Consider the following 27,624-nt stretch of genomic DNA (forward strand, 5'->3'; position numbering starts at 1 on the left):
AAAGCATTTCCGGGGGTCCACCACTGTATTTCAATGCTTTGGCTGAATCTTGTAAAAGATGCAGTAAATAATTATAATAATTACACAAGACTTTGAGAAAGGGTTTCCCCATTTATAAGCACAACCATGAAACATTTTTGTAAGTGCTTGCTTTTTTATCATGCTAAAGAAATCATAACAACATTTCTCTATGCTTCTATATGGTTCTATAAGGGTACGGAACATCTTCATCAGGAACCATGTCAGACAGAAATAGGTGAGGAGAGGTTCAGATCGCAGGATGTTGGGTAGAGAACATTCTCTGGGTGGGACCACAGTGACAACAGAAAACACAAAGGCTGCTGACCTGCTGTTATAGTGTCACGCTAATAGCAGCTATCACTAGAGTCAAGCACTTCCCAAATACCACCAGAAGTATTTGGCCGGCCACTCGGCTAGTAATCAACCCGGGGACCTGGTATGAGCCCATAACAGCCATTGGGTAGTAAGCAAAGTTACCATGTTTACCCAGGGTAACTGGACTAAGCTCAAGAACTTGTTTACAGCCAGGCCCTGCTCATAGAACATTTCATGGTAGGGGTTCAATGCCTTGCTCAAGGGCACTTCAGCGGTGGTAATTTTAGCGTGCCGGTCCGGGGATATGAACTAGCGACCTTCCGATATCAAGACCGCTCCGCAAACCGTTCGGCCACCGCTGCCCCCCCCACCAATGGTGGCCCCAAATTGATCCAAGTACTTCCCACGGTATAGGAGTCCTGAACTCATTGAGGTGTTGCTGTGTATGGTAAAGTTGGGGCATAGGGCTGAACCTCCCTTCGTTGTTGTCATCACCTTGAGCTCTGCACCAACCCCACCCAGAGGGGCTAGAGGAGGAACAGGAAGTCTAATTGTAGACCACTTCCTCAGTGACATTCCTGACCTAGGCTGACTTCCTGTAAGACACTCCTCCCAGACGCGGTAGGTATCTATGTATGGCCCATTCAGTCATCTTCTATGCACATGTATGCTAATTTAGACACACGACCATATATGGTGTGTGTCAAGGAGGGGGGCATTCTATTGGCTTGATAAAAGTGACATTTGACTGGAAAGGAAGGAAGACTATTTCAACTTACATAAGTTTACAGATAAAGAAACATTTTAGTTGCATTAGGGTTTTGTTTGACAGATATGGGAAATGACAACTTAACTAAATAAATTTGCTGTTGCAACTGCCATTTTTCTGATGGCAACACTTATGATTGTATGAAACAAAGAAAATGCATATTGTATTTTACTTTATTTTAATACCGTAATAACACCTGGTATTTATATAGTGCTTTTCAGAGTACTCAAAGTCACTTTACAAGCGTGTGTGGGGACCAGGGGGATTGGGAGGCTTATTGGAGGATTATTGGAGTTTGAGAACTTTGGAGGTGGCACCTTTGTGTGCAAATAGTTCAAAGGATTACGGTCCAAAGCTAAAAACGATGACAGACCACATTTAGAGCAGCAAATAAAACGGGTAGACTAGAAAACAATACAATGCAGCAGCGTATTTAATATCCATTCAGAGGCTATATTGGTTGCACTAATCTTTAAATACAATCAGGTGCATCAACTGTCATACATATTTCTCCCATTGCAACATGAGCATCAGACCCTCATGTTACACCAGTCATCCTACTGGACACATTAGTTGTCATGTTAATGTTCTGTAAATCCTTCACAATGTATATTAGTATTCTATTCATATATATATATACATATTTATGTTTAGTATATAAGCCACAAGAGGAAGCTCCATCTCAGAGAGATATTGAAAGTGACAAGTCAGTGCTGCCCAGTATGTTAAGTTAAGGGAGCCAATGAGGAAAATGACAGAAAGGGAAAACAAAACATCCCAATGGCAGTAACAAAATAGAAACACTCCCAATTCCTTACCTCATGGTAATAACCAGATTACCTCAAATGATAAATCTAATAACAACAAGACATTCAAATGGCTATTTCCCAACGGTAGTCAATCAACACAAAATATACTTCCATAAAGCCCTAGAAAGAAAGATTATTTGGTGGACCCAATTAAGTAGTTAAACACAGAGCTGATCTCATGTGATCTCAGAGCTGAACTCAAGTGTGTGGTAAAGTTGCAGCAACCAAAACCTTTTCACCTACAGTATTAGTTATGTTATGATTCAAGACTGTATTGCCGTGATAGTACTAGAGCAGTGTACAGAATGCTACTGTAGTATCATAGTACTCTAGTGCAGTTTACAAAATGCTAGTTGTACAGAATGTATTACAATAGTACTCGAGTAGTTGACAGAATGCTAGTTGTCCTGTCTGTAGTGTCATTATGAAAGCACTCTAGTCTAGAGCAATTTACAGACTGCTCTCCCTAATGGTGCGGCTGCTACAAGCCTTGACCGGTAGGGTCTGTGTGTCCGTCTGGGTGGTCTGTTGGGGTCGGCTCCACGTGTGGACGTCCAGCAGAACCTGGTTCAGTTTCTCCATCCACTCGGACTGCTCCCCCTTCGTGTCTGCTGAAAACCAGCCTCTGGAGAACAGAGAATTAAGTCTTTATGAAGCAGTGACAGACCTTCATACAAATGATAACTTATACAAGCCAAATCACACCCATGTGAAGTGAGGGGCGCTCTTATCATCTCCACCCATGCCCCCTAGTTCTTTCACGTCACTGAGATAAGGCATTACACAATGCGCCGCACTATACCACCTCTGTCATGTTATAGCGACGCAAATAATATAACGAGAATTATATACATAGCCGATTTGCTCAGACACATATGACGTAAATTCTCCTTTCATTGTTAATGGCAAATGTGACACGAGTTATGACAAAACGCTGTATATAATAGGAGGCCCTCAAAAATCACACCTGTGTGAAGTGAGGGGCGCTCATCCGCACTCATTATCATCGTACATTATCCATTCATTGTCAATGGGAATGTAATGTTTGTGTAAGACTACAATCTACACTATAGCTGAATATACTGTAGGAGGGGCCGAGGGCTCAAAAATAGGTTTAAGTTTGACTTGATGAGAATAAAGCAACGTCTGTAAGCTCAGCAGGAGGTGACACAAAGTTACAGAGTTTGTGTGACAGACTGACAGTTATCACTGCAGAGATCATATCGTCAGTCTGGCAGAAACATTGCGTATTTCATATTTTATGTTGTTTCATAAATTAATGCCCTATATTATGTAATTAGTTGTATGACAGTGTCAATTATCTAATGTAATCCTGGGCGCTACACTTCCTCTGCCAACCTGGGGGGGAAGCGGACTAACCGCATGCTTCCTTCTATGCATGAAGAGTCAAAGCTGCTTCTTTTCACCTGACAGGGGGGAATTTCCCTGGCCGGACGTAGCGCGTGGAAGGAACACGTTATTCCGACCATTTCTTTTCCCCTCCATCAGGCGCCCCGGCTGGCCAGGGGGAGGCAGTTTAGAGACCAGGATTGCTGCATGTTTTTTGTGAGGGTACCTACCTACCCTAGGGGACACGTTGCACTTTGACATTAAATAAAAAGCGCTTGAACCAGCAAGTGGCAGTGTGCGGGTCTCCCTCCTTCTCCTACCCGAATACCAGACTTTTTTCTGCATTGCGTTATTGATACTTTTACATAAGTAAAACAAAAGTACTTTTTCCACCACTGTGTGTGATATTGATAACCTACTTGGCTGCAGCTTGCTGGCTGTCATCATCCCGTTTCTGCTCCACAATGTTGCTGGCCAGCTCAAAGGTGAAAGGTCGAGCACAGGAGTCCCTTGTCACAGGCTTGACACACCGGCTGGACGAGCTGGACAGAGAGAGGCTGCCCTCTGGTGCCTGGGAGGGAAATAAACCCAAACAAAAAGGAGAGAACGGTCAGTAATGAGTTTCCCCATCCCCTTTACAGTAAGTGTCCCTTCCCAGCTTGGAGCCAACCACAACACCATGAATAAGGCAAATCTAAATACAACAGAGAACAGCTGATATCCTACAGATATCCTACAGTAAATACTCAAATTGATGTTGTCAGTGAAGCAAATAAAGCTAAGTAGATCTCTGTATATTGGCAAATATACATGCAGTACACAGACCAGTAATACTCTACCTCATGGCCTACAGGTGGTCCCCCAAATAATTGGCAAAACAAAGATTTTAATGATAATATAACATAGAATATAGAACAGTGACAGCGATACATAACCATCTGCCCGGCAGGATTCATTTATCTATCTATCGCGCAAAATTCTGTGTGTGGTGTCTTGACCGGTTGTTCTCTCGGTCGGTGGTGAAAAAACCCGACCGCGAGTATCACAGCGCCTGCTGTCGGCCGCTGAAATTTTGATACAGGCCATTGAAAACAGCACATAGAGTGCAAGTGGATGCGTGCGCATCTTCAAACCTAACATGCTGCCCACCCATCTGACAACTTAACATGCTGCCCACCCATCTGACAACTTAACATGCTGCCCACCCATCCGACAACTCAACACGTGTTGAGTTGTTGGATGGGTCAGATGTCAGATGCTTGGCCCGCGAACACTGGGGACCACCCTGACGCAGAAGAGGGTCGACAACCACTGACCTCTGTATATCAAGCAATATACAATACAACATGCATAGCATACATAGAAACCTTACATAGACCTCAGACTGAATCAATCATGTGGGTTAACTTAATATAATAAAATAAATGATATAAGTAAGACCGGTCTACTGCACCTTGCTTTCCCTGTCATTGGGATGGTTCCAGTAGTACATGTGACTCCCATCTAGGACAAAGAATCGTCTGTGCCACACCCCAAATTCCTTGATCATCTCAAACATTGTCTGGGGATAAGGAAGTATCAATTAAATACACATGAGGAAACATGTCTCATGTCATTTGTATTTTGGCAGCATTGTGTTCTCCTCCCTGGTGAAAAGGATATCGTGGTTATTTGGGGCGAAGACATCACATCTTCACCGTTGATCTAGTCTCACGTAGCCAGACAACTATTCCACAATCTCCAAATGCTATATGGAGTATGGAACTACGGAAGTAAGGAAGCTGCTATTTCCGTTCAAATATATTTATATAAGCTTATTTTTGAGGGGCAGGTTTAATGTTTGGCTTTATATTAGTTCAAAGTTTGTGTCGTTTACGTCATATTGTATCTTTATTGTTAATGGCGTTTAATGTTTGTGTTGGCCGTTTGTTTTATATCACCATTACATCCATCACCTAATCAACATGAGTTAGACTTTAATATATTAGCGCCCCTCACTTCACACGGGTGTGATTCTTTTAATTTCCTTTTCTGCTAAGCAACAACCTATATATCTCTGCTGTCGGGAAGAAACCACTTAACTTTCACTAAATGAAAAATTCAAGTTTTTCAGGAAATGAAGAAAAACATATTTTGAAAACAAAGCAATACTGCCTCATCAAAGTTGGTGTTGTGACTTTATATATTGTCAATTACTTGCATGAGAGGGAGAGAGGTGGTGGCTTTAGCAGACAGTTTGAGGGTCCAATGGAGTTAAGGTTTTTACTACTTTCCAATGGTTCGATATTTTCGAAACACACAGATGTAAAGGGTGTTCAATAGCACTGATTTATGCAAAACAAATCTTAAACCTCAAAAATGGAGTTGGGAAGGGACTAAAAACTAAATGAAAACTATTCAAAAGACCATGACATGAAAAAACAACACTGGTACTGACCAGGAAGCCTTGGTGCTGCACATTGGAGTGGCTCTCACTTCCCAGATACAGGTAGATGTTGCCCTCTAGAGGCGAAAGGAAGGGCACCTAGAGGTAGAAGAGGAGTCGGGACATATGATGTGGAGCTCATTAGCTTGAGGGCATAACGGAATTTCATATTTCAAGAATTTCCATTATAATATTGTTAATATAATTGTGATTGTGTAATTGTAATTTCTGTGGCATTTCCATCAATTCATCAAGAGAAACCGGCTTACCTACATGCAGATATTGTATCAAAAGCTCAACTGCCAACAATGGATAAGTTGATTACAGTATTGTATTTGGAGTCATTACTATTACTAAGATTTACATAGACATCTTTTTTTCGATGTGTATGCAGTCACAAATTCTACTTCCTGTATGATGACTTGTAGAATAAATGTCTGCAAGCCAAAGGTACAGTTAATGTAATAAATTCTATATGAAGTATAGGAAAAAAAATCCAAATACTTGTGTTGTTAAATTCTACAATATCCAGAAATTCTACTTGATTTTTGACAGAACATGCCAGGAGCAAAGAATCACAGGCACACAATCAAGAGCGGGCGGTTGTTATTAGACAAAGGTTAGTCTCTCTAGAGGAGAGAAGTGAGAAGAATGAAGAGGGGTGACAGGGTCGTGAAAGACTGAAACCTTTTCCTGAAACTCATCTCCCAGGAGCCTCCTGATTTTTCCGTCAAGTTTCATCTGAGTGAAGAAAGCAAGAGAGACAGAGAGAGAAATAGGGAGGGGTAGACACATTACATCACCAGTGATCCCACCCTTGTGTAGAATGTCATTATGGTGGGGAAAATAGCAAAGAGTGTGTAATTGTGACAGATAGTGTGTAATAAGTCAAATGAATAAACCTCTGTTGACCAGCATACTATAGAGGTCTAGAGAGGACAGGGTTTGTCCTATAATAGTCATAATGTGTGAACCCCACAAGCAAAGTCCTCAGTGTTCATAGTAAAGTAATCAGTGCAATAAGCAGTTTCACCATCCTAGTAGACACCGACACTGGTCCATATCAAATCTGTGATTACTTTACGTTTTAACTTGCCGTACTGTTTTCAAATATTTTTAATAAAGTATTCAATCAAGAAAAACATTATGCAGAATACCTTTGGAGAATATCAGGGGCGACTATGGAGCCCAATGAAGTACTCTGCATATTTAAAGAGCCTAGTAGCCCCTCAGTACCTTATCCAGAGGGAACTTGCTCTGTCCCAGAGAGGCCAAGGTGATCTTGTGAGAGCCCACAAGACAGAAGTTACTGGAGCGACGGGTGTTCATGACGGACAAGGTGGAAGCTAACGAAGGACCAAGGAAAGAGAAAGGACAAAGGTACATCACAAACCATTACGTGATTTTCCATTATGCTCTTTTGCCCTATAATTCTATAAATTCTAAAGCCTATAATTCAGGCTTCCACTACTAGGAAACTGAAGTCAACACATCACAAGATAAATTAAACAAGAGTTTGGTTAAGTCCACACAAAAGTGGACCATCCATAAGTCCAGATAAAAGCAGACAATCACAGTGCAGCTCACGCTGGCACAAGCAAAAAATGACTTCACACTGGCCCAGGAAGTAGAGGCCGTCTTTCTTCCTGGTTTGAAGAAGTGTGAATGTGTATATATATATTTATTTTTTTTCTTCTCAAAATTACTCATGCCTCACGATATTGCGCCAACATTAAGGTTAGATGAGAAATTAGGTTAAAATGACTATCATTTCCTCAGTGAAAACTCTCCCTGGTCTAAGAAATAAACAACTTACATGTTATACTGTTGCTGGAACGATTCTGAAAAGAGACGAGAGATGGAAGGGTCTTTGATGAGATCATGAGATAATATTTTATTAATCCCCGAAGGGAAATTAAGGCATTACAGTCAGCATAATGTGATAAAAATAAATAATATACAAGAAAAACAAAAAAACACAACCATATGCACTTAGGGAGAAAGTTCTCATTCACATTATGCAGTCTGATCTGATGGCAGCTAAAAGAAAAGTCTTTGTTACTCTCTTAACCAGTGGTGTCATGGTGATTTTTTTTCTGGTACTACGGAACGTCGCGCGTGCATGTGCGCATCGCGGCATGCACACAGAACAGCTGCATAGCCTGAGCCTATTGTTAAATAGTGTATGAGAGTTTTAGACACACAAACACAAAAGTAGACTTAAAATAGTCAGACAAACATCTTTACTGCACACTAGCGAAACTAAAGATTGCTTTGGACGAATGCACGTCACAAAAATGACTGGTACGCTGCGTTCTACGAGCATGACACCACTGCTCTTAACAAGTAGCAATTCATTGGCCAAGAAACAAAACAGGACACTCACCATAATGGTATTCAGAAGCTTTCTTGGCGTGACCTAGAAGGTATATAAACATCCAACAAGTGAATACTATGTCACATGTCTGTCAGAGCAGTGGTTCCCAAACATTTTAGCTCAAGACCCAAAAAAATTATTAAGACTTTTGCCCAGGACCCAAACTAGTGAAAATACACCATCTCAAATAACATCTACACAAGCTCACAACGCTCAGAATTGATTAAATTTAGTTTTTAATTCATGAAAATATTACCAATTTTGGGAATGTTTTTAGAAAATGTTTTGAAATAATAATACTTAAAAACAAAATGTAGGAAACAAAAAAATAAAAATGTGTCCACGACCCACAAATGGGTCCAGAGCCACTGTTTGGGAACCAGTGTGTCAGAGGATAAGTATTTACCCGTGTCCTAGTAGAGGAGCTCTCCATGCTGCAGCTGTTCCCAGAGGTGTGGGACTAAACACAGAGGGACAGTACACTCTAAAATTATTTAATAGGACAGCGACGAGACAATGCTCATCTTCTTTCTTAGTGAACAAATGCAGTAAATACCATTAAATTAACTGATTAATGACTGAATTTCTTCAGAATAAAATAAAATGCCATCTCACCAGGCTGTAGACTTCCACATCAATCTCAAAGTTGGAGCGAATATCCTTCCTGGAGCATTAGGGATTGAAGAAATGAAATGCATTTGGTAAACAATTAACTATTTATATTGAGCTGTGGCTCAATATAAATAGCTCAATGTCAAGTCATTGTTTTTAGACAGGGATGGGAATAGCTAAGGCTTTAGGGAGGGTACGAGAGCTCCCAAAACAGGGGTGTATGAATATGAATCATAAATGAGTTTAACAATGCTGACTTACATAGTGACAGAGGTGGGGAAGGAAATGGTGTCTCCGTTCTTGGCATCTGCAGCCGTGGCCAGAGGGGTGGCAACAATGTTGCAGGGCCCATAGCGGATCAGGACAAAGAAATAGTGACTTGGTTGACCTTTGGAGGATGAGATAATTAGAAAGTCTTAGATACAGGTGGAGAAGGAAATCATGGTCCTCATTTGAAGAATTGGAGGTTAGTTAGGTGTTCAACCAGGACAAACGTCAAAGAAAACAGTTAATAATACTGTACAAAGTGTACAGTTTACACAGCATTCACATCCTTTCACTTGTAGCTGAAAGGAAGTCAGTCTTGCCAGACCATTATTTTCTCTGCCAGGTCAAGTACATTCTCAGAATATTTTTTACACAGTCTCAGACTGACCATCCATCCGTCCAGGTTGTAGGGACATGTACGGTGCCAAACCAAAACAAATGACATGTTTCCTGTTCCAGGCCAGTACATTGATTGACAGAAACACGAAACCATATTTTGTATTGTGGTACCTGTGCGGTTGCGTGAGGAGTACACAAACTCCACCTTGAGAGGGAGCTGGATGTTGCCGATGGCAACGGTGCCTCTGCAGGGCATCAGGGATGTGGCTCCTCCTGCCTCCGCAGACTCCAGAAGCCTTTCTTCCCTCAGCCTCGCCACCTCTGCCAGGAGGGCAGCACGCTTTTCACCTGGCACACCAATCCGTTTGAATAAAAGATGATCAAAAACAGCAATGCAATTACCGGTACTAAATTTACTACTAGAGTGGTTTTCAACCATTTTGATACCAGGGCCCACTATTTATTCTGTATTTTAGCCACGGACCATTTGATGAGGTTTAATCTCTCAGACCCAAAACTAAAGATTTTAGTTTTTGTCCACAATTCCATGCTGTGTAGATTGTGTAGATTCTTGAAAATTAAGTAATTCAGAGTTTTAACAATACTTTAACTCTTGGGAGCGTGAAATGAAACCAAATATACCCGTAAGGGTCCATTTGGTTTCATTTTGCATTCAACGACAGTGTGCTAAGTACAGCAGACAACAGGCATTCAGCGACAGTGTGCTACGTACAGGAGACAACAGGCATTCAACGACAGCGTGCTACGTACAGGAGACAACAGGCATTCAGCGACAGTGTGCTACGTACAGCAGACAACAGGCATTCAGCGACAGTGTGTTACGTACAGCGACAGTGTGCTACGTACAGCAGACAACAGGCATTCAGCGACAGTGTGTTACGTACAGCGACAGTGTGCTACGTACAGGAGACAACAGGCATTCAGCGACAGTGTGTTACGTACAGCGACAGTGTGCTACGTACAGGAGACAACAGGCATTCAGCGACAGTGTGCTACGTACAGGAGACAAGCAGTAGTTTCTCAGCCTCGGCCTCGGTCACGGAGCCTCGGCCGTGCTCCTCGTCGGTGCAGCAGCTCAGAGCCTGCAGCGTCTGGCTAATCACCGTCTGCAGCTTCACTGCCTCCTCGTTTAGAGCCTGGACGACCGTGGAACACACAATGTCACTCATTTAATAGAGCCTGGACAACCGTGGAACAACACACAATGTCAGAGAAAGAGGAAGAAACTAATCTGATGGGGGGGTTCATGCATGCACGCACATGCAGATCTGTGGACACGTGGACGACATTTTTGTGATTATTTTTTGCGGTTATTTGCCTTTCTTTGGCCTATTCACGGCCACCTACTAAAGATCATACTGTGGGGACTGGTCATGATTGTGAGGGCCCCCCCACACAATAATGCATATAGGGGAAACTGACATATTTATATCTTCTTTGTCGAGTTGACAGAACCGGCAGTTCTGGAGGCCATTCTCCAGAACACTAATTTACAATTTAGGCATTTATCAGACGCTCTTAATCCTGAGTGATTTACAGTAAGCAAGAACAACACAAGGTAATATAATACATCAAATACATAGAAGTAGTTATCTAGGATCAAAAGTGAACCAAGAACCTAACATCCGTCAAACTCTAACAGTAGAATATCTTTACAATGATAACTATAAGTATACACTATACAATGCCATGTCTATAATACAATGCAAGGTCGTCGAAGCTAGGGCAAGTGCAACGGGCCAATGTGGAGTCTGAAGAGTTGAGTTTTCAGACTACGGCCGAAGATTGGGAGCGAGTCTGCAGTTCTAACTGCAATGGGAATCCAGCCAACAGTGTCAGGGGGAGTTATAGCAAATGTAGAGTAAATCTTGAAAAAACAAGAGGGTGACCACACACGCCAATAGAGAGTCATGCAACCAATCAGAAGGGGTTAGGGGAACACAGGTTAAGTAAAAAATGACTATAAGGCCTCATAAGAGGCTCTGGAATATAAAGTCCTTGTCATAGAGACACTAAAATGTATCTGAGAAATACAACAGATATACAATTGTGAAACCATTAAAAGAAGGCTGCCACATACCAATATCTTATCTTTCACGTTGATAGATTGTTGCGGACGGGACTTCTCTTGGGCCTTCCTCTGTATCGTAGGAGTGACACTTTGAAAGGTAGGTATGTTACTCTGTCTCTGAGTGCGATAGGCATCGATGCTGTCAATCGAGAAATAAATCATTATCAGACACACAAAGAGCATAGACTTATTGCAAGAACATGCATATTCATTCATTGCCCGACATAGGATACCAAGGCCAACGACAAATACCGTCCGGGTGATAATTGATTTGTCACATACCCATATTTACTCGTCAAGCCAATGAGAAAAACAGCATTTGATTATCATTACCACCTAAAGGAATCATTCTATTACCTGTATAAAGGAGAGGACTCTGCGCCTGCGGGGAGGGTAGACAACTTCTCTGGGGTGAGTGGGGTCAGGAGCAAACATGTTGGGTTGGACTGCAGGGTCACTGCCAGCCTCTGTGGATCCAAGGATGGAACATTCAGATATACCCCCAATATATATAATATATATCCCCAATAGAAGACGACTCTGATTATAAGACGACCCCCATTTTCAAGACTCATTTGTGGAAAAAGAACATTGAAGAAAACACCTCTACTACACTCTGGGCTAAGCCCCTGATCTGGTGAGGACATAGCTCCTGCATGTATAGATAAAAATACATTTATTATAATGCTTTAAGACATTTTAATATTGGACTATAATATATATTTTAATGGACTTACTAGGGTTGTCCCGAATCCCGATCACGTTTTTTTGCTCCCGATCCAAATTTGATTTTGAGCATCTGCCGATACCGATTTTTCCCGATCAGACATTAATATTTTATAGAACACGTTTATGCCATATCACAATAGTATAATATCCAAAATCACAGACAATATCCAGTCAAATATCATGATATGGATATAATATTGATACTAGGGATCCCCCGATCACGTTTTTTGGCTCCCGATCAGATTTCTGATCATTTGAAAATGACGTGATCGGCACCGATTTCCGATCACTCGATGCGATCGGGACAACCCTCAGACTTACGAGAGGGGTGACCACAGCCTCTACAGATTTGCTGAGAGGAGAGAGGATGCCGGTGGGGGGGAAAGTCAGTTCATCTCTACTGGCGTCAAACTCCGCCTCGCACCCATGGTCCTCTTTGACGTCCTCGTCTCCCTCGCTTTTCTCTTTCTCGCAGTCCATCTTGTCCTTTTCTCCAGAGCAAGCGCTGATGCCACTGTCTTCGGTGTCGACGTCAGCCCTCTTCCGCTCCGATTCCATCTTTCCGGCATACTCCAGAACCTCCCCAAACATCTCGTCTATCAGCTCTGCTGTGTTGGCCTCGTCCCGAGAGGTCAGTTCACCCTCTGGTGGAGAAAAACCAAAAACATCCCAACATATATCAAGTACCCTTTTAAAACAACTAATGTTCACACGTAGCATTATGTCAGTCGTCCCTCCCCTGCAGAAAGCCTCTGTCTTCAAAGCCGAGCCTCTTTCTCCCACCCCCCGCCGTTCCAATTTCAATTGTTGAAAACAGTTTTTAAGTTAAGTTCTGAGTTAGGGTGGTGGGTCGTTGTTATGGTAACAGAATTTGTGTCGTGTAATCGATTATTTGAGCCCATATATATATAAATTTAAAAAAGGTATTAGCCCAGCGTTCAACGCGAAAACAGCTAGGTATGTGAATTGTGAACATGGCCTTACCTGGCTGCTTGGTTCACAAACCACGTGGGAAACAACATGTATAAAACAAGTCATATCTTAAATAAATGATCACCAATGTGTTTCAAACTTGTGCTCAACAGTGTTCTCGAAATTCACTTGTGTCACCCAGAGTAAATACTAGAGCCTGACAGATACTGAATTTGTGACCTTTTATGACCATATTTGGATATGCCTGATGTCATCAGCCCATCTGAGCATAACCCTTTTTATGCCTATATAGCAGAGTATGTTCCGATTTCATGTTGACACATTGAGGTTAGACAACACAGTCAGTTTAACAATAATGTTTATTGTTCAAAATCACCAGTGCACTGAAACAGTAAACAAGCCAATATCTGCCAAAAAAATTGACCCACTGATAAATCGGGCAGGCTCTAGTAAGATACTGTCATGTCCCAAAATAAACCTGTGCTTAGGTGATGTGCAATAACATGACCATTGATTCTACCATCTTATAACCCTACTTGTATCAATATTACTAACCAACAGCACTACAATTGTAAACGTAGATATCTTACTTAAATTTATTTTACAGTACCACACAGTTCCCCAAATACAGCCACTGTGCTCAAATTATGTTAATGATGTCTTCCAAATGCAGCTGTATTCATCTCACCTGATGAGCTAGACTCTCTCCTGGGCTCAGAGAAAGTGTTCATCTCAGACAGGGTTGAGTCTTTGATTAGCTGAGGCTCCAAGATGAAGGAGACGCTCTTTAGGATTCCTCGTTTATGTGACTGATTATTTGCATGTGCCAGTTGTTCATCTATGGCAACCTGCTCTCTTTCTAGTGCCGGTGATATTACTGCCCCTGCCTCAACACACTTTTCAGTTAGTGGGACTTCCATGGAAATACGAGTGAATTCTGAATTCTGAGCCTCCATCACGGTCTCTAAATCTGCGCCATTGCTACCAAGCTCGATATCTTCTGAGTCATCTTTGCCCTGTCCGTCTTTCACAGCCTGAACGTCATCTGCTATTGAATTCCCCCTCTTCGGGGGAGTTGTTCCAAAGGACAACTCCATGTCTTCTTGTTTTAAATCACATGTCTGGGTCTCTGTGGATGAATTTGCTTTGTCCATGTTGATTATATCCACGTTCATCACCTCCACTTTCACTGCATCAGGAGTTAACATCTGCACTTCTTTATGATTCACAGTGTTTACCGGGTCTCTTTCTGGGGTAGGTTTCAGAACCTGGACCACATCCCTTTGGTCTCTGACCGAATCATCGGGGAGCATTTTGGATCCATCGCGTTCCTCCGCTGATGTAGACTCCTCAAGTTCTTCACTTATTGGGAACCCAGTAACTTCTGTGGGCGAGTTGCACTCCTCTCGTCCTTTAGTACATGCATCTTCATGCTCAGCGATGAACAACTCTACCTCCCTGTACACCCCACCTTGAGGGTATCTCCACGTCCTCGGTTCCTCATCCGTTGATGGTTCGGTTTCTTCAATTGAGACAGAGTCTTTCTCTGCAGTTACTTTGAATGCCTCTTTGGTCCTCTGTTCATCAATTGCAGGTGACCCCGACGCACTCCGTTCTTCACTGGTAGCCACCTCTGAGGCACTCTGTTCTTCACTGGTAGCCACCTCTGAGGCACTCTGTTCTTCACTGGTAGCCACCTCTGAGGCATTATTTTCCTCAGTGGAAAACAAACCCTGCTCTTCAATAACAGCCAACAAAGATACACTCTCTTCCTCGGAAGCAGCCAACACTGATGCGCTTTGCGCTCCAATAGCAGCAAACACTGATGCGCTTTGCGCTCCAATAGCAGCCAACACTGATGCGCTTTGCGCTCCAATTGCAGCCAACTCTGATGAGCTTTGCGCTCCAATAGCAGACAACTCCAATGCACTCTGCTCCTCAGTGGTAGCCAACTCTGACACACTCCGTTCCTCAGTTCTAGGAACAACCTGCTCCTCAAGAGTAGCCAAAACCGATGCACTCTGCTCCTTCATTGTAGCCAAATCTGATGCACCCTGTTCTTCAGTAGTGACCAACCCCAAGGCACCATGGGCTTCAGCATTAGCCAACCCTGTAGCAGTAGTCGCCAACCCAGATACACTCTGCTCTTTGTCAACAGGCGACTCCAAAATGACATGCATGTCAGGTTGACAGGAATTTAGCTTGCCTTTCTCATTTCCCAAAAAATGGTTCTTCTGATCATTCTGCCCTGGATGTCTTGTAGCCTCTGGCTCTTTCCATTCCATTTCCACCTGCCACTCTTTAGAGTGCTCTAGTTCTACAGATACGACAGGATCGGAGGATTCACAAGTTGTGTTTTCACCTGTTAGAGAGTCACAGTTGCACATAACTACACTAAGTAATAATCATTTACTTTGGCACATGTTTATCATTTATCCCAGTGTGCAATAGTCTTCTACACTAAATGTGCAATAAGAAGCCCGTTTTCTCACGTTTAAACATTATTATTATTAGACTATAAACGTACTCTTAGAAGGATTAGTCAACTATGCATTAACGAATTCTGTGTGTTCCAGTCAGAGGGTCTCACCTGTGGCCTTTGGCTGTACCGTCTCTGTACTAGCTGCATAAACTTCAGAGTAGCTTCCATCTTTCATTTCAGTATCACCATCTACCTGCTGGAGAGATAACAAATTACTGTAGGATTAAATACCATCACAGGAACTAATGGTGAATAGTGATATGCCGCAATGGTAGAGATATGAAAGTAGAAAAAGGAACATGCAATGAAAAGGAAAATGCAATGTCACATCAGAAAATTAAAGCAGTGTGCCAAAAATATGATAATAGAAAAATGGAGCACAAACTGTACTGTGAAACCATGAAATGACAGGTGTAATGACAACATTTCAACAACACAAATGGTCAAAGTGAATTCCTTGTGCCCCAATGTCACCATATTCATTGATCATGAAAGAAAATGACCTACAATATCTTTAGTGGCAAACCCACCGACCCAAAACCACAACAAAGACTTCAATAGGCGACCGTTATCAAACTTCCTCACATTTGGGGCCATGGAAATGGTCAATTTTAATCAATAGATGATAATAGAATGTTTTTTTTATATTATCCTAATTGATTGCATGACCTGTTGCCAATTCCTAGCATATTATCTGAAGCCCATATTGCCCACCTCCATGACCACAAATTGTTGCCCAGCAGGTGTGTAGCTGCTCTAAGTCAGTAGTTCCCAAAGTGGGGTGCGTGGACCCCCAGGGGTCCTTGAGGGAGTTCCAGGGGGTCCCCAGCTAAGTGATAGTTTGGAACCAAATGGACCCGTATGGGTCTGTAACTCTGAGTGTACAAATGGACACTCACAGGTCCATTTGTACACTCTCAGAGTTAAATTAACTTTGATTTTACAATATAAATTGGAGTCTCAAGAGATAGAAATGCCATTAAATGGGGGCTCGTAGCCCAATGCATGTCAAATTGGGGGTCCATGAAATTAAACGGGTTGAAAATCACTGCTAGTTCTAAAAATCTTCTCTTATGGGAGTCCTCCGCAGGCTAATTAGTGTCAATTTGGGGGGTCCTTGACATGAAAAGGTTTGGGAACCACTGCTCTAAGTGACTGAGGACAGCTACTGTACAGTTGTAGCCGGTAGAAGCACTCACAACCAAGGCCAGTGAGGGAGGCCAGATTCTCCTGCTACGCGTAGGTGGCGGTGCCGTCCAGTCAGAGGACAGGCCAGGAGAGGTTTTCCCCTGCCGATATATACCATGAAACATCATCTGTAACAGCTATTTCTCAAGGGAAAAATTCATCAAATCTTCCACCACATTTCAGAGGTTATCGTCGACGTCAAACTCTAAGCCCTGCTCATTTAGGTCTAAAACCACCACTGATTGGTATTCTGAAATGTATATCTAAATGTAAAGCGGTTAATGTGGACCTAAGGGAGAGAAGCTGCTGCTTGTGATGCATAGAAATGATTAGATTAACAGCGATGCAGCTGCCTACTGTATATACCGGTACTTATACAGTAGGTCTGGCCTCACACATATTACTTGTTGATCATCAAGCATAAGACACATGCAAATGCACCTCACTCTTCAGTTGGACAAATACTAGGGGAAACCCTAGGCCAAAAATCAACATTAGAATCTTACTTAAACCCAGGGGCCGCAGAAAGAGCAAGATATAATAGCAAAGTAGAGCATCAGCATTTTCACATATCCCCTCACGTGGATTTCCAGTTAATACGAAGTATAATTACATTTCACCAAAAACATGTGGACCGACCCCTTGTGCCTTGCTTACATGTTCATTTTTTAAGTCAAGAAAGGAAAATAACCTCCAATGTTTTTAGGGTCAAACCCACCAACCCAAAACAAAACCACAACTTAAATTGGTGTCTAGTCATTTAACTTCCTACCCTGAGAGGCAAACATTTGGGGCTATGAAAATGGGCACTTTGTCACCTTTCGTGATATTTTATTCTCCCTGTATTATCCTAAAGGATTCTTTTTACATCTGTTGCCAATTCCTATGCCCACTGAAGGCCTTCATGCCCACTCCCATGACCACAAAATGTTACCCAACTGGGCAGCTCCAAGTGACTGAGCTGCAGTTGAATCACTCACATCCCAGGACTGTGAGGGAGGCCAGATTCTCCTGCTACGATTCGGTGCTATCCAGGAAGAGGAGGAAGGTCCAGGAGAAGTTTTCCCCTGCTGAGATTCACATAACCCCGTTTCACACAGCCTGTTCATGGTGGGAACGCTGTGCTATTATTCCACCTCGCTGTTCTGTATAAAAAAGTGGGCATGTAACGGGGAGCATCGTTGTTGTCGCAGTCGAGCCGGCAGCAGTCAGAGTTGAATTGACAACATTGGGATGAACAATTTTAAATTGTTTTTCGGCAGTAGAATTTTTTTTTCAACTAAAACCACCTGACCACTACATGACCAGCTGACATTAAAGACAGACAAGACTATTTTCCTAAGGTTACAACCATCAACCGACAGTGAATAAGTATACATTTATACAAGCTGTGAGACAATCCGCTAAAGATGTGTGACAGCACATCTTTAGTATTTTCAAACATTAAACCAGAAATTTAAACCCTGTATATAGGGCTGTCACGGTTATGACATTTTACTTGACAATCAATGTTTGGCAAACAGAAAGGTGCACGGGGCACATGTGACAAATAACTTGCATAATTTACTAAATTTAATGAATAGCTGTAATAGCCATTTTGAGCTTGATCTTATAATTTTTTATATATGAACATTTTCCAACGTGGAAACGATTGGAATAAACGATTGAATAATTGCGATTAGGTGATTATATAATAATGGTGACAGGCCTGCCTGTATAGTTGGTAAACGTGACCTTATTTTTATGGCACAATCCCTTTAACATTGATTTTACAATATAAATTGGGGTCCCAGAAATACTGTTTCAGAATTGTCTCAGAATACAGAAATGCCATTAATGGGGGTCCGTAAACTAATGCAGGTCAAACGGGGGTCCTTGACATTAAAATGGTTGAGAATCACTGCTAGAGCAATGAAAATCTTCTCTTATGGAGGTCCCTGGCATATCTTTTCAAATGGGGGTTTGCGGGCGAAGACTACTGCCGAAGCAATATGATTAATGTTAAATATTGGCACGGCTCCCCTATGACAAATAAAGTGATGAAACAGCATATAGAGCTAAGTAAAAGTACATAAAACAGTCAGGTAGACAGACAATTGGAAATGTGAAAACTAAAACGCACCTCGGCCAGCGATGGGTCGGAGTTGCTCCTTTTCAGCCAGACATTGTTGGCAATCGGTTGGGAGACCAACAGGCGCACCTCCTGTTCTCTCTCCTGATTGGTGGGAAGACAGACAAAGACAGAAACTGAGCATCTACCCTGAGAGTTGAGACGACATTTAACAATTTAATACAAAAACCATATCCACGTTGGTGGTAAAAATAAAAACAATAACTTAAAATTCAGTAGTAATTGTACAAACATTATTACAAAACATATTTTATACTGGAAGAGCGACCCCCAAAGTCAAACAACAGTCCATATTAAGCATTTTGCCACAAAGAATTACAGAACAGACCTTGAGCTATGAAGCCACTGAGCTGAGCTTCAGTAAATGTACCTGCCGAATGCGGGACGCTTCCTTGGAGCTGGGTGTCACGTTTCCCTGGATCTTCTGGTGGATGTCAGAGACCAAGTTGGAGAGGGAGCGAGGGTGGTGGCCTGCAGCAGTGCTTGCCTCAAACAAGGGTGCTCTGAAACGCTCCAGACGCTGACTGAACTCTCCTTCACCTGGAGGAAAAACGCAAGAACAAGGCAGAACAAATATCAGTGACACCACACTCAAATAGGTATGATAGGCCAGATAAAGCCATGTCACGTGTGTATCATTCATATTATTTTAAGCCTTTGCACATTTATAAAATTGAAAAACATCACTAATGGAAAACATACTTTTCCTTTAATGATTTGAAATAACAACCCAAGTTGTTTATAACAATAAATGGATTTGTTCTGCATTTGCTATTGGCTAAATCTTAGTCTTAAGTTAGTAGGGCGATGCTTGATAGCAAAATAAATGTAAAAATCCCGTGGCCATAGTATATTGATTTACAGTGAAGATGTGTTGAAGATTATGAATCCAATTTAATTAATAGGAGTTTGATAGTGTGAGTTTTGTTGTCGTTACAAGGCTCAGCAATATTCATAGGTTACTAAACTATGTTTATTGCAAAGATAAGATTAGGTTTTTACATTTATTGGCAATAACTGGACTAGACTGCCCAAACGGTCCAGCCTGGTTGCCTAAGTATGTACTGTGAGGGAATAAACTAATGTGCGCGTTTCCACCCAGTCTAACCAAGGAGTGGTTGTCTGAAGCCCTGGGAGTCCTGGAGAAAGACTGATGGGCTACCAGCAGCCCCTGGATCAGATTCAGCCCGGGCCAGAACAGGTCCTCCTGAAATAACACACAAATTCTATTAGTGACAGACTGAAAAGATTGAGAACCACTGCTATTGACCATTTGCAGACCGCAGCCATCTTGCCATCAGACTTTGAAAGTACTTGTTTTCAGTAAAGCAACGTCCTGCTGCCTACAGCATTATGTGCAAATTCAAAAGGTGGTACGCAGGACAGTTGAGTGATATCTAACGAGAACTTCCAAACTGCAACACCTGCAAGCAAAGAAAGTTGCTCATAACATGTCTACAGTGGATTTTTTTTAAACAAACACTTTGACGTTGCAGATAGAAAGAGGATAATTCAATCTTTTTGTGCAGCTGCAATGTTGGTGAGTTTGACATTGTTAAATACAATCAGATAGGACTTTTCTGTTGCCATTAACTTATATGGCAAGATGGCCGCGGTCTGCATATGGTCCAGGAAGAGAATTTCCCATTCATTTTCCCATTGACGTTTCAGAAAGTATTTATTTAAAGAGCTTTAAAGACTCAGCTTACAGGTCTTTAAATAAATACTTTTTGAAACGTCTATGGGAAAAATGTATTGGGAAATTCTCTTCCGGGCCGCTCGTCGTCATGAAAGGGGGCGGGACTGCGACACGCTATATCCTGCTGCTTGGAGGGCAGGGCCTCTTTTCCGCGTCACATGCCCAGACAATTCTTGTCTGAGTGTGTAAGTAATGCTTCTGCATTGATCACCTTGCTTAGAAGGTGCTCTCCCATAGGCGAGCTATCGAAGTTTGATTAAGCAGTTTGATTAATAAAACAGACATATTCCATTACGGTAGTCACAGCCTGAAACGATTGAGAACCACTGCTCTAACCTAGGCCCCATGCATTCTAGTGTTTGCCTAGTCGGGTTTAGGACTGGAGTCGTGACACCTTTCTCACCTGGCCTCGTCTGTGAGAGCAGCTGTAGTCGGGACCTGACTGAGTTGATGGCCGGTGTGTCTGGCTTTACATCCAGCTCAGCTCTACGTCCCGAGGATGACGGCGTAGGACTGCGGTTCTCCTGGCCAGCAGAACTCTCCAGGCGCCGCCGCTTCTGCCCATCGTGCGTCTCTAATACACACGGTGGGAGAGAAAACATGTGAGGCCTGCAATCATGGGACTTGGGAGTGCAGGATCAATAAGGCAGTAGTTCAAACTTTTTCATGTCAAGGACCCCCAAATTGACACTTATTAGCCCGCGGACCCCCATTTGAAAAGATATGCCAGGGATAAGAGAAGATTTTTACGGCTCCAGCAGAGATTCTCAACCCGGTAAATTTCAAGGACTCCCAGTTTGACATTAATTAGTCTACAGATCACCCATTTAATGGCATTTCTATCTCTGGGACCCCCAATTTATATTGTAAAATCAATGTTAATTTAACTCTGAGAGGGTACAAATGGGTCCATGCATTTGTACAATCAGAGTTACAGACCCATAAGGGTCCATTTGAGTCCAAACTATCATTTAGCTGGAACTCCCTCAAGAACCCCTTGGGGTCCCCGGACCACACTTTGGGAACCACTGAAATAAAGTATATCTGAGAGAGACACAACCACGTAACCAATCACGTTATAGATATTACCAGTAAGACGCGCAAACGCGGGAAGCGAACGCAGCTCGTACATATTTGGGTTTTGGACGTATAGCTGCTTTGGGGACTCCTTATATGGTTATGGCTGAGTCATGGTGGTGACGTAATCACTCAGCTCCATATATGGGCACAAAAGCGGGACAGACAGACAGACAGACACACAGACATGATCTGCTAGGTCTCATAGTAAGTGCTCACTGCTTCGCAAACATTACTTATTCCTTCACACTTATAAATGGTGCATTTATATAGCACATTTATCCATAGCTCTGCACTGCCACATCATGCGCAATTAGGGTTTCTTTTCAAGTCTTGCTCAAGGACACTTTGACAGTTACTCTGGTGAGCCTGGGATCGATCGGTTCCCATCCGGCCACTCTACCCCTGAGTCATACACTGTGTCTGTGACCCACACACACCTGATGGCAATTGAACATTGTCCTCCGAATCGGACAGGGGAGCTCTTGGTCTTTTCGAGTTAGGAGCAGTGTTTTCTTCTCCAGATTCCATGTTGCACTGCAAAATGCAAACAGAGAAACACGAGTGACATGAAAGACCTAGTTATGTTGGGTGACAACCTGTTGACCACTGTAGGTTAGTACAACAAAACAGGTGGGGAAGATACTGGTATAGGTTGCAGTAACACAACACAGAATAGCCTTTCTTTGATTGATTGATTGATTGATTGATTGAAATATTTAACAGTTTGCAGAATTACAGTACAATTCAACTCAATACAAAGACTGTTAATTTTGAGTGGACGACCCAATAAAGCATTACACTTGTTTACAAGAGGGTCAACCTTGTTCAATACATCAAAACAAATGATGATACAAATATACACTTCTATAAAGCCAAAGAACAGAACAGGAATTCATCATAAAGGAGGTAAAAAGGGAAAAGAAACATATTACAGTGACAGTGAGGGGAAAAAGGGGTCGGTGGGTGGGGGTGGATTCAGATTTTACAGGGACCAGTTTCGAATTGCAGCCCTCCGTAGGTGCCCTTTGAGAGCTGTTTTGAAGGAGTCGAGGGATTTGCATGTCTTAATGACTGTTGGTAGGGCGTTCCACATTTTGGTGGCATAGGAGCGAAAATAATTTAGTTCCTTGATACAGACTGTCAAATATTATAACATATCGTATCATATCATGACCAATGACCGTCTTGTGATCCATCCAAGGCTAAACACTAAACACCAGGATTGTCCCTCACTCCCAATTAAAGTTTGATTGATTGATTGAAATATTTATTAACAGTTTGCAGAATTACAGTACATTTCAAGCACAAACTCAATACAAAGACCGTTAACTGTGAGTGGACGACCCAATTAAGCATTACACTTGTTTACAAGAGGGTCCACCATGTTCAATTCATCAAAACATTTAGAGACGTACAATTAGACACTTCTATATAGTTAAAGAACAGAACAGGAATTCATCATAGAAGTCAAACAGTGAAGAGAAACGTGAAACACAATGCCTGCAGCCTGAATCACATAATAGTGACATCATCATCTTACCCTGAAGTTATGCGGGAACGCCTACTGACAAACAACTACTTTCTGGCCTTGACAAGTTGACAGCCCAATGCCCGCAGATTTGAACAAAACAAAAGTAAACATCACTATAGTTTCACTTATTGTAACTGTCTCTTAGCCCAATATTTAGACTCTCGTAGCGTTGAGAGTGATAATCAGAATCGAAAAAGACGCTAGTCTAAACTTGGGCTAACGTGTCTAAGGTTTCACTGGCTAGCTACTAGTCAATTATCTTACGTAGATTAGCTAACGTTACCTACATTGATTTGAGGTGCCACCAAATACGATCCATGTACAAAACTGTGGCATGCCATATGCCCTATAGTTAACAGTAACTTTCGCTTGCGTTAACGTTAAGCTACTCGTTTTATAACAAGCTATTTGATGAGAATCCGCGTGCTAACGTAACGTTACATTATTAGGCCAAAGCTAAAACAGCGAGATAAGAAAGAAGTCTTACCTGAATAATATGTGTATTAGTTAAAGTATGGTAGCAAACCGTAGTTAGCACTTAGCAGCACTATAAGGTCTAAATAGCTCACACCAGAAGAAAACAAAACACACACGTCAAAGCTAAAGCCTAAAGCTTATCGACTGGAGTGGAGTCTCCTCCTTCAAACTTTGAATTTCAGCGGGTCTTCTGTTCTGACTCGTTGCCACACTGTGCACTACTGCCCCTGCGAGCTCAGCTGCTGTACTGTACACTTAGAGTTAGAGTATATATACTCCATTATATGAAGAATTAAGACATATATTATTTTGTAAAATGACAACCATCTGTGCAGACTTTTTCTGGTTGGAGGACTATGAAAAACTGGAATTTTGTTTTAGGAAAGGTATTTTTGCTTTGGCAGACTTTTTATGCAGGGCGTGGGAAATAAGGCAGAATGTTTTGTTTGTGTAAAAAAAAAAAAAAAAAAAAAATGGAATATCAACAAAACAAATCTGTTTATTGTACACAATGCAATATTGACGCAATGTTATGGTGTGTCCTGTAAGTCCATGTGGGCTGGGTGCCTTTGGTGCATGACACAAAAATATCTATATACAGGCTGTACAGCAGTGTTGCCAGATTTTGCGACAGAAATAAGCGACCACGTATATGAAGACAAGCCCAAAAGAAGCCATCCTACTATAAATGCCCCTCGTCTCTCTCTCTCTCTGTGTGTGTGTGTGTGTGTGTGTGTGTGTGTGTGTGTGTGTGTGTGTGTGTGTGCGTGCGTGCGTGTGTGACTGTGTGTGTGTGTGTGTGTGTGTGTGTGTGTGTGTGTGTGTGTGTGTCTGTGTGTGTGTGTGTGTGTGTGTGTGTGTGTGTGTGACCGTGTGTGTGTGTGTGTGTGTGTGTGTGTGTGTGTGTGTGTGTGTGTGTGTGTGTGTGTGTGTGTGTGTGTGTGTGTGCGTGTGCATGTGTGTGTGTGTCTGTCTGTCTGCGTGTGTGTACAGTTGTAATGCACGTAACTGGAGAACCGTTTGCCCCCCACCGACTTCAGTGCAGTGCCTGGTATCGAGTCGGGGAGACAGAAAGATAGTTAAAACGGGTGCTATGACAAGTTGACAACAGGTATTATTTTGTTCCCAAGTTGCATCGTTCTCAAGTAGGCCAGAGGCCGACGGGCACGTACAGGTCTAGTCTAACTATGTATGGTTGTAATGCGCATAACTCGAGAACCGTTTGCCCCACCAACTTCAAATTCGACACATGCATTCCACACCCCCACAGGGAGTGCGGTTGTCCACAAACACCTCAAAAGGCTCTGGTCAGGCTCTGCCAGTGGGCCTTTTCCAGCCTCTGCCTCAGCCAATTGATTGCCATGGCAACCCCACACCTGTCAATTGATTACTTAACCAGTCCACAAACTCAATACAAAGACTCAATAACTGTGAGTGGATGACCCAATTAAGCATTACACTTGTTTACAAGAGGGTCCACCATGTTCAATTCATCAAAACAATTAGAGATGTACAAATAGACACTTCTATATAGTCAAAGAACAGAACAGGAATTCATCATAAATGTCCTGTACAGGAATCCTGTTCTTTGGAAGCCCCATATGTGCCCTCTCCCTACGCTCGGAGCTACAGAATGAGCGTAGTGCTGAGGGAACATACTGGGGCTAGTTCTTTGGCTGACTTTTTTATTACATTGGTGGCCATTTTATCACAGGAAAAATGTGCCTCCAGGATGGAACCTAGGTAGGTAATTTCATCTTTATGTGTGATAATATTGTCAGTCACCCACTTTAACTGAGAAGCCGGCGCCCATCGGCCTTGCTGAGATTAAGATTTTATCCAAAAATAATTAATTCCGTTTTTCCCAGGTGTAATGGAAGTTTGTTATCAGTAGCAGTTCAGAGCTGAGGGCCTTTTCAGCCTGCAGTTTGTTCCTGTCTGAGACCAGCAGTGCCTGCCGAGTCATCCGCGAACAGGAACAACTTGCAGTCACAAGCTGATGTCGTGTAGTGTATTAAATGTCCTAATCTGAGCATTTTTTGTCTCTGGCTTTCATTGCAGTCAGTATAAATGCATCCAGGGCTCCGAGGGGGTGGTTCTCAAGGGAACCATGTTACAGTACTGATTTGGTAAATTTGGAGTCTAGTGAGCCAAACTCACTAGAGTAGGTTTTGAGGTCCCTAGATATGACTGTTTTGTGACATGATTGTTGGTCAGTTCAGTTGGTGCAATTCCAACTGGCATAGTCAGTAGGCCTAGTGTTTGGCATATTTTTAGTAATCATATTAGTAAATATATTTACTAACGAGTTACTTTACTACTTTTTGTGGTAACTATTAAGGTAACTAGTTACCCTTTCCCATTCAGTAACGCCATTATAGTTACTGTGTTTTCAATGGGTGAGTTACCCACATAATGTGACCCAAAAGAATTGTCTCCTGCTCCTGCCAGTGCGGGGTCTGTCATATAAACTGACAGGTTGCACTGAATGCACTCCCAGAGTGAAACACATTCACATGAGAAAGAGAAAGTGGCTTCCACAGGGCATAATGTCATCATAACGATGATGATTGGTCAACATAGGGTAACATTCCAGGGTAAGCCATTGGGTGTTGCCAGACTTGAGCAGACAGGCGTGTCTGTTTTCCGCTGTCTCTTCCAGGTTTTTAGACAGCTGGTGGATGGAAAAGAAGCTCCACCTTCGCGGCCAAATTCCTGGAAACACTTGCCCCCTGGCAAATGGAAGCCGTGTTCGAGCTTCATTTTCCACCCACCAAAAATGATCCATAAAGCACCAGGAAGAGCTCCGGACAGACCCCTACCCACCTTTGAGCACTCATCGTGGGCAAAGAATTGAGTAAAATGACCCATGGGAAGGACCAGGAAGGACCTCCAGAGAGACCGAGAGACCTACCCGCCTATGAGCACTCATCCTGGGCATAGATTTGGGCGGAAAACATTAGATCTATAAATCATCTACTAATCGTGGTTAACTAATGACGATTCATGATGAATCATCATCATGAATCATGATGAATTCATGATGAAATCATGATGAATTGTGATGAAATAATGATTAACTAATGCTTAACTAATGTATTAGTTAAGCATTAATTAATAATTTTTCATGAACCTTATCTGCAAGTGTTACCCCTTTTTTATAAAGTAAAACAACTAGTAACTAGTTAGCTTTCATAATTTAGGAACTAGTAAAGTAACTAGTTACTTTTTTAGAGCAGTAACTATAACTATAACTAGTTACTTTTTACAAAGTAACTTACCCAACACTGTTAATAATTACCATGTCAAAACTCAGAACGCATGTGTTATTAGTCATTGCTTGTCACTATTCTTTATTCTTCATTTTTCTTATTTTTGAGGGGCGCTATATGCTTTTGTCCCCACAAAAGGTCCGCAACACAAACATTAAATGCCATTGACAATGAAGGGAGAATTTACGTCATCTCATATTCGACAATGAAAGGAGAAATTAGGTCAAATGTCTGCCAAATATGACGTACATTTGTGGCAACAAGCCTTCTTATTGGCCAGTATGAGATGATGCATGATGATGTACGATAATAAGAGCACCCCTTACTTTCTTCTCAAACTCCTAACCAGGCACTGGTGACGTCACACCAAACCCCAAATGATAGTTATAAGGCCCATCCATCCATTCAATACAATAGTGCAGACACTCTGATACTTAAGTCTGTATAAGGGTTTAGTTCCCCACACAACCAGGAACATTCCATAGAGAAAGCAGCAACAAGATGTCAATCCTCGGATCCTTCCCCAAATACTGTATGTTAGTTTTTAATGGCATTATCAGTTTGGCAGGTGCTGCCTGCCTGTTGGTGGGTTTCTGGATCATATATGACGGGGCCTCCTTACTGAGCATGCTTGATCAACTTGCGGGTGCGCCCAGGGAAGCCAAGCTGTTAATGAACGCGGGCTACCTGCTGATGGGGTTCGGTGGGGTCCTTTTCATCACCGGT

At 42.3% G+C, this 27,624-nt stretch overlaps 1 protein-coding gene across 7 annotated transcripts; it reads right to left on the reverse strand.

Annotated features, from left to right (window-relative positions):
* Positions 1–1,515: 1,515 nt before the first annotated feature.
* anln2 (anillin, actin binding protein 2) lies at positions 1,516–23,838 on the reverse strand. Of its 7 annotated transcripts, XM_080761453.1 has the most exons (25): positions 23,637–23,838; positions 22,056–22,152; positions 20,942–21,112; positions 19,948–20,046; positions 19,210–19,379; positions 18,831–18,923; positions 17,689–17,778; positions 16,720–16,809; positions 15,629–15,716; positions 12,427–12,749; positions 11,734–11,843; positions 11,386–11,515; positions 10,306–10,441; positions 9,456–9,632; positions 8,940–9,066; positions 8,682–8,730; positions 8,473–8,526; positions 8,076–8,108; positions 7,506–7,530; positions 6,926–7,035; positions 6,377–6,430; positions 5,702–5,788; positions 4,718–4,825; positions 3,684–3,835; positions 1,516–2,539 (listed from the first exon to the last, which is right to left on the reverse strand). In XM_080761453.1, exons 2-25 carry the CDS (start codon positions 22,144–22,146, stop codon positions 2,365–2,367), a joined length of 2,742 nt encoding a protein of 913 aa, XP_080617579.1. In that variant the 5' UTR covers positions 22,147–22,152; positions 23,637–23,838; the 3' UTR covers positions 1,516–2,364. The 7 variants fall into 7 exon arrangements, with proteins under 7 accessions (XP_080617579.1, XP_080617582.1, XP_080617580.1 ...); XM_080761456.1 differs by lacking the exon at positions 17,689–17,778; XM_080761454.1 differs by lacking the exon at positions 17,689–17,778 and having other exon boundaries at positions 16,720–16,845.
* Positions 23,839–27,624: the final 3,786 nt, after the last annotated feature.

This window comes from Protomyctophum bolini (assembly GCF_963924005.1).
Source record: "Protomyctophum bolini genome assembly, chromosome: 4".
Classification (NCBI taxonomy): domain Eukaryota; kingdom Metazoa; phylum Chordata; class Actinopteri; order Myctophiformes; family Myctophidae; genus Protomyctophum; species Protomyctophum bolini.

Coding starts and splice junctions, on each gene's coding strand:
- anln2 (XM_080761453.1), bottom strand. CDS start 22,146: ATGGAATCTGGAGAAGAAAACACTGCTCCTAACTCGAAAAGACCAAGA. Junction 20,047..20,941: donor GCTCTCACAGACGAGGCCAG/GTGAGAAAGGTG, acceptor GTGTTATTTCAG/GAGGACCTGTTCTGGCCCGG. Junction 18,924..19,209: donor AAGCGTCCCGCATTCGGCAG/GTACATTTACTG, acceptor CCCACCAATCAG/GAGAGAGAACAGGAGGTGCG.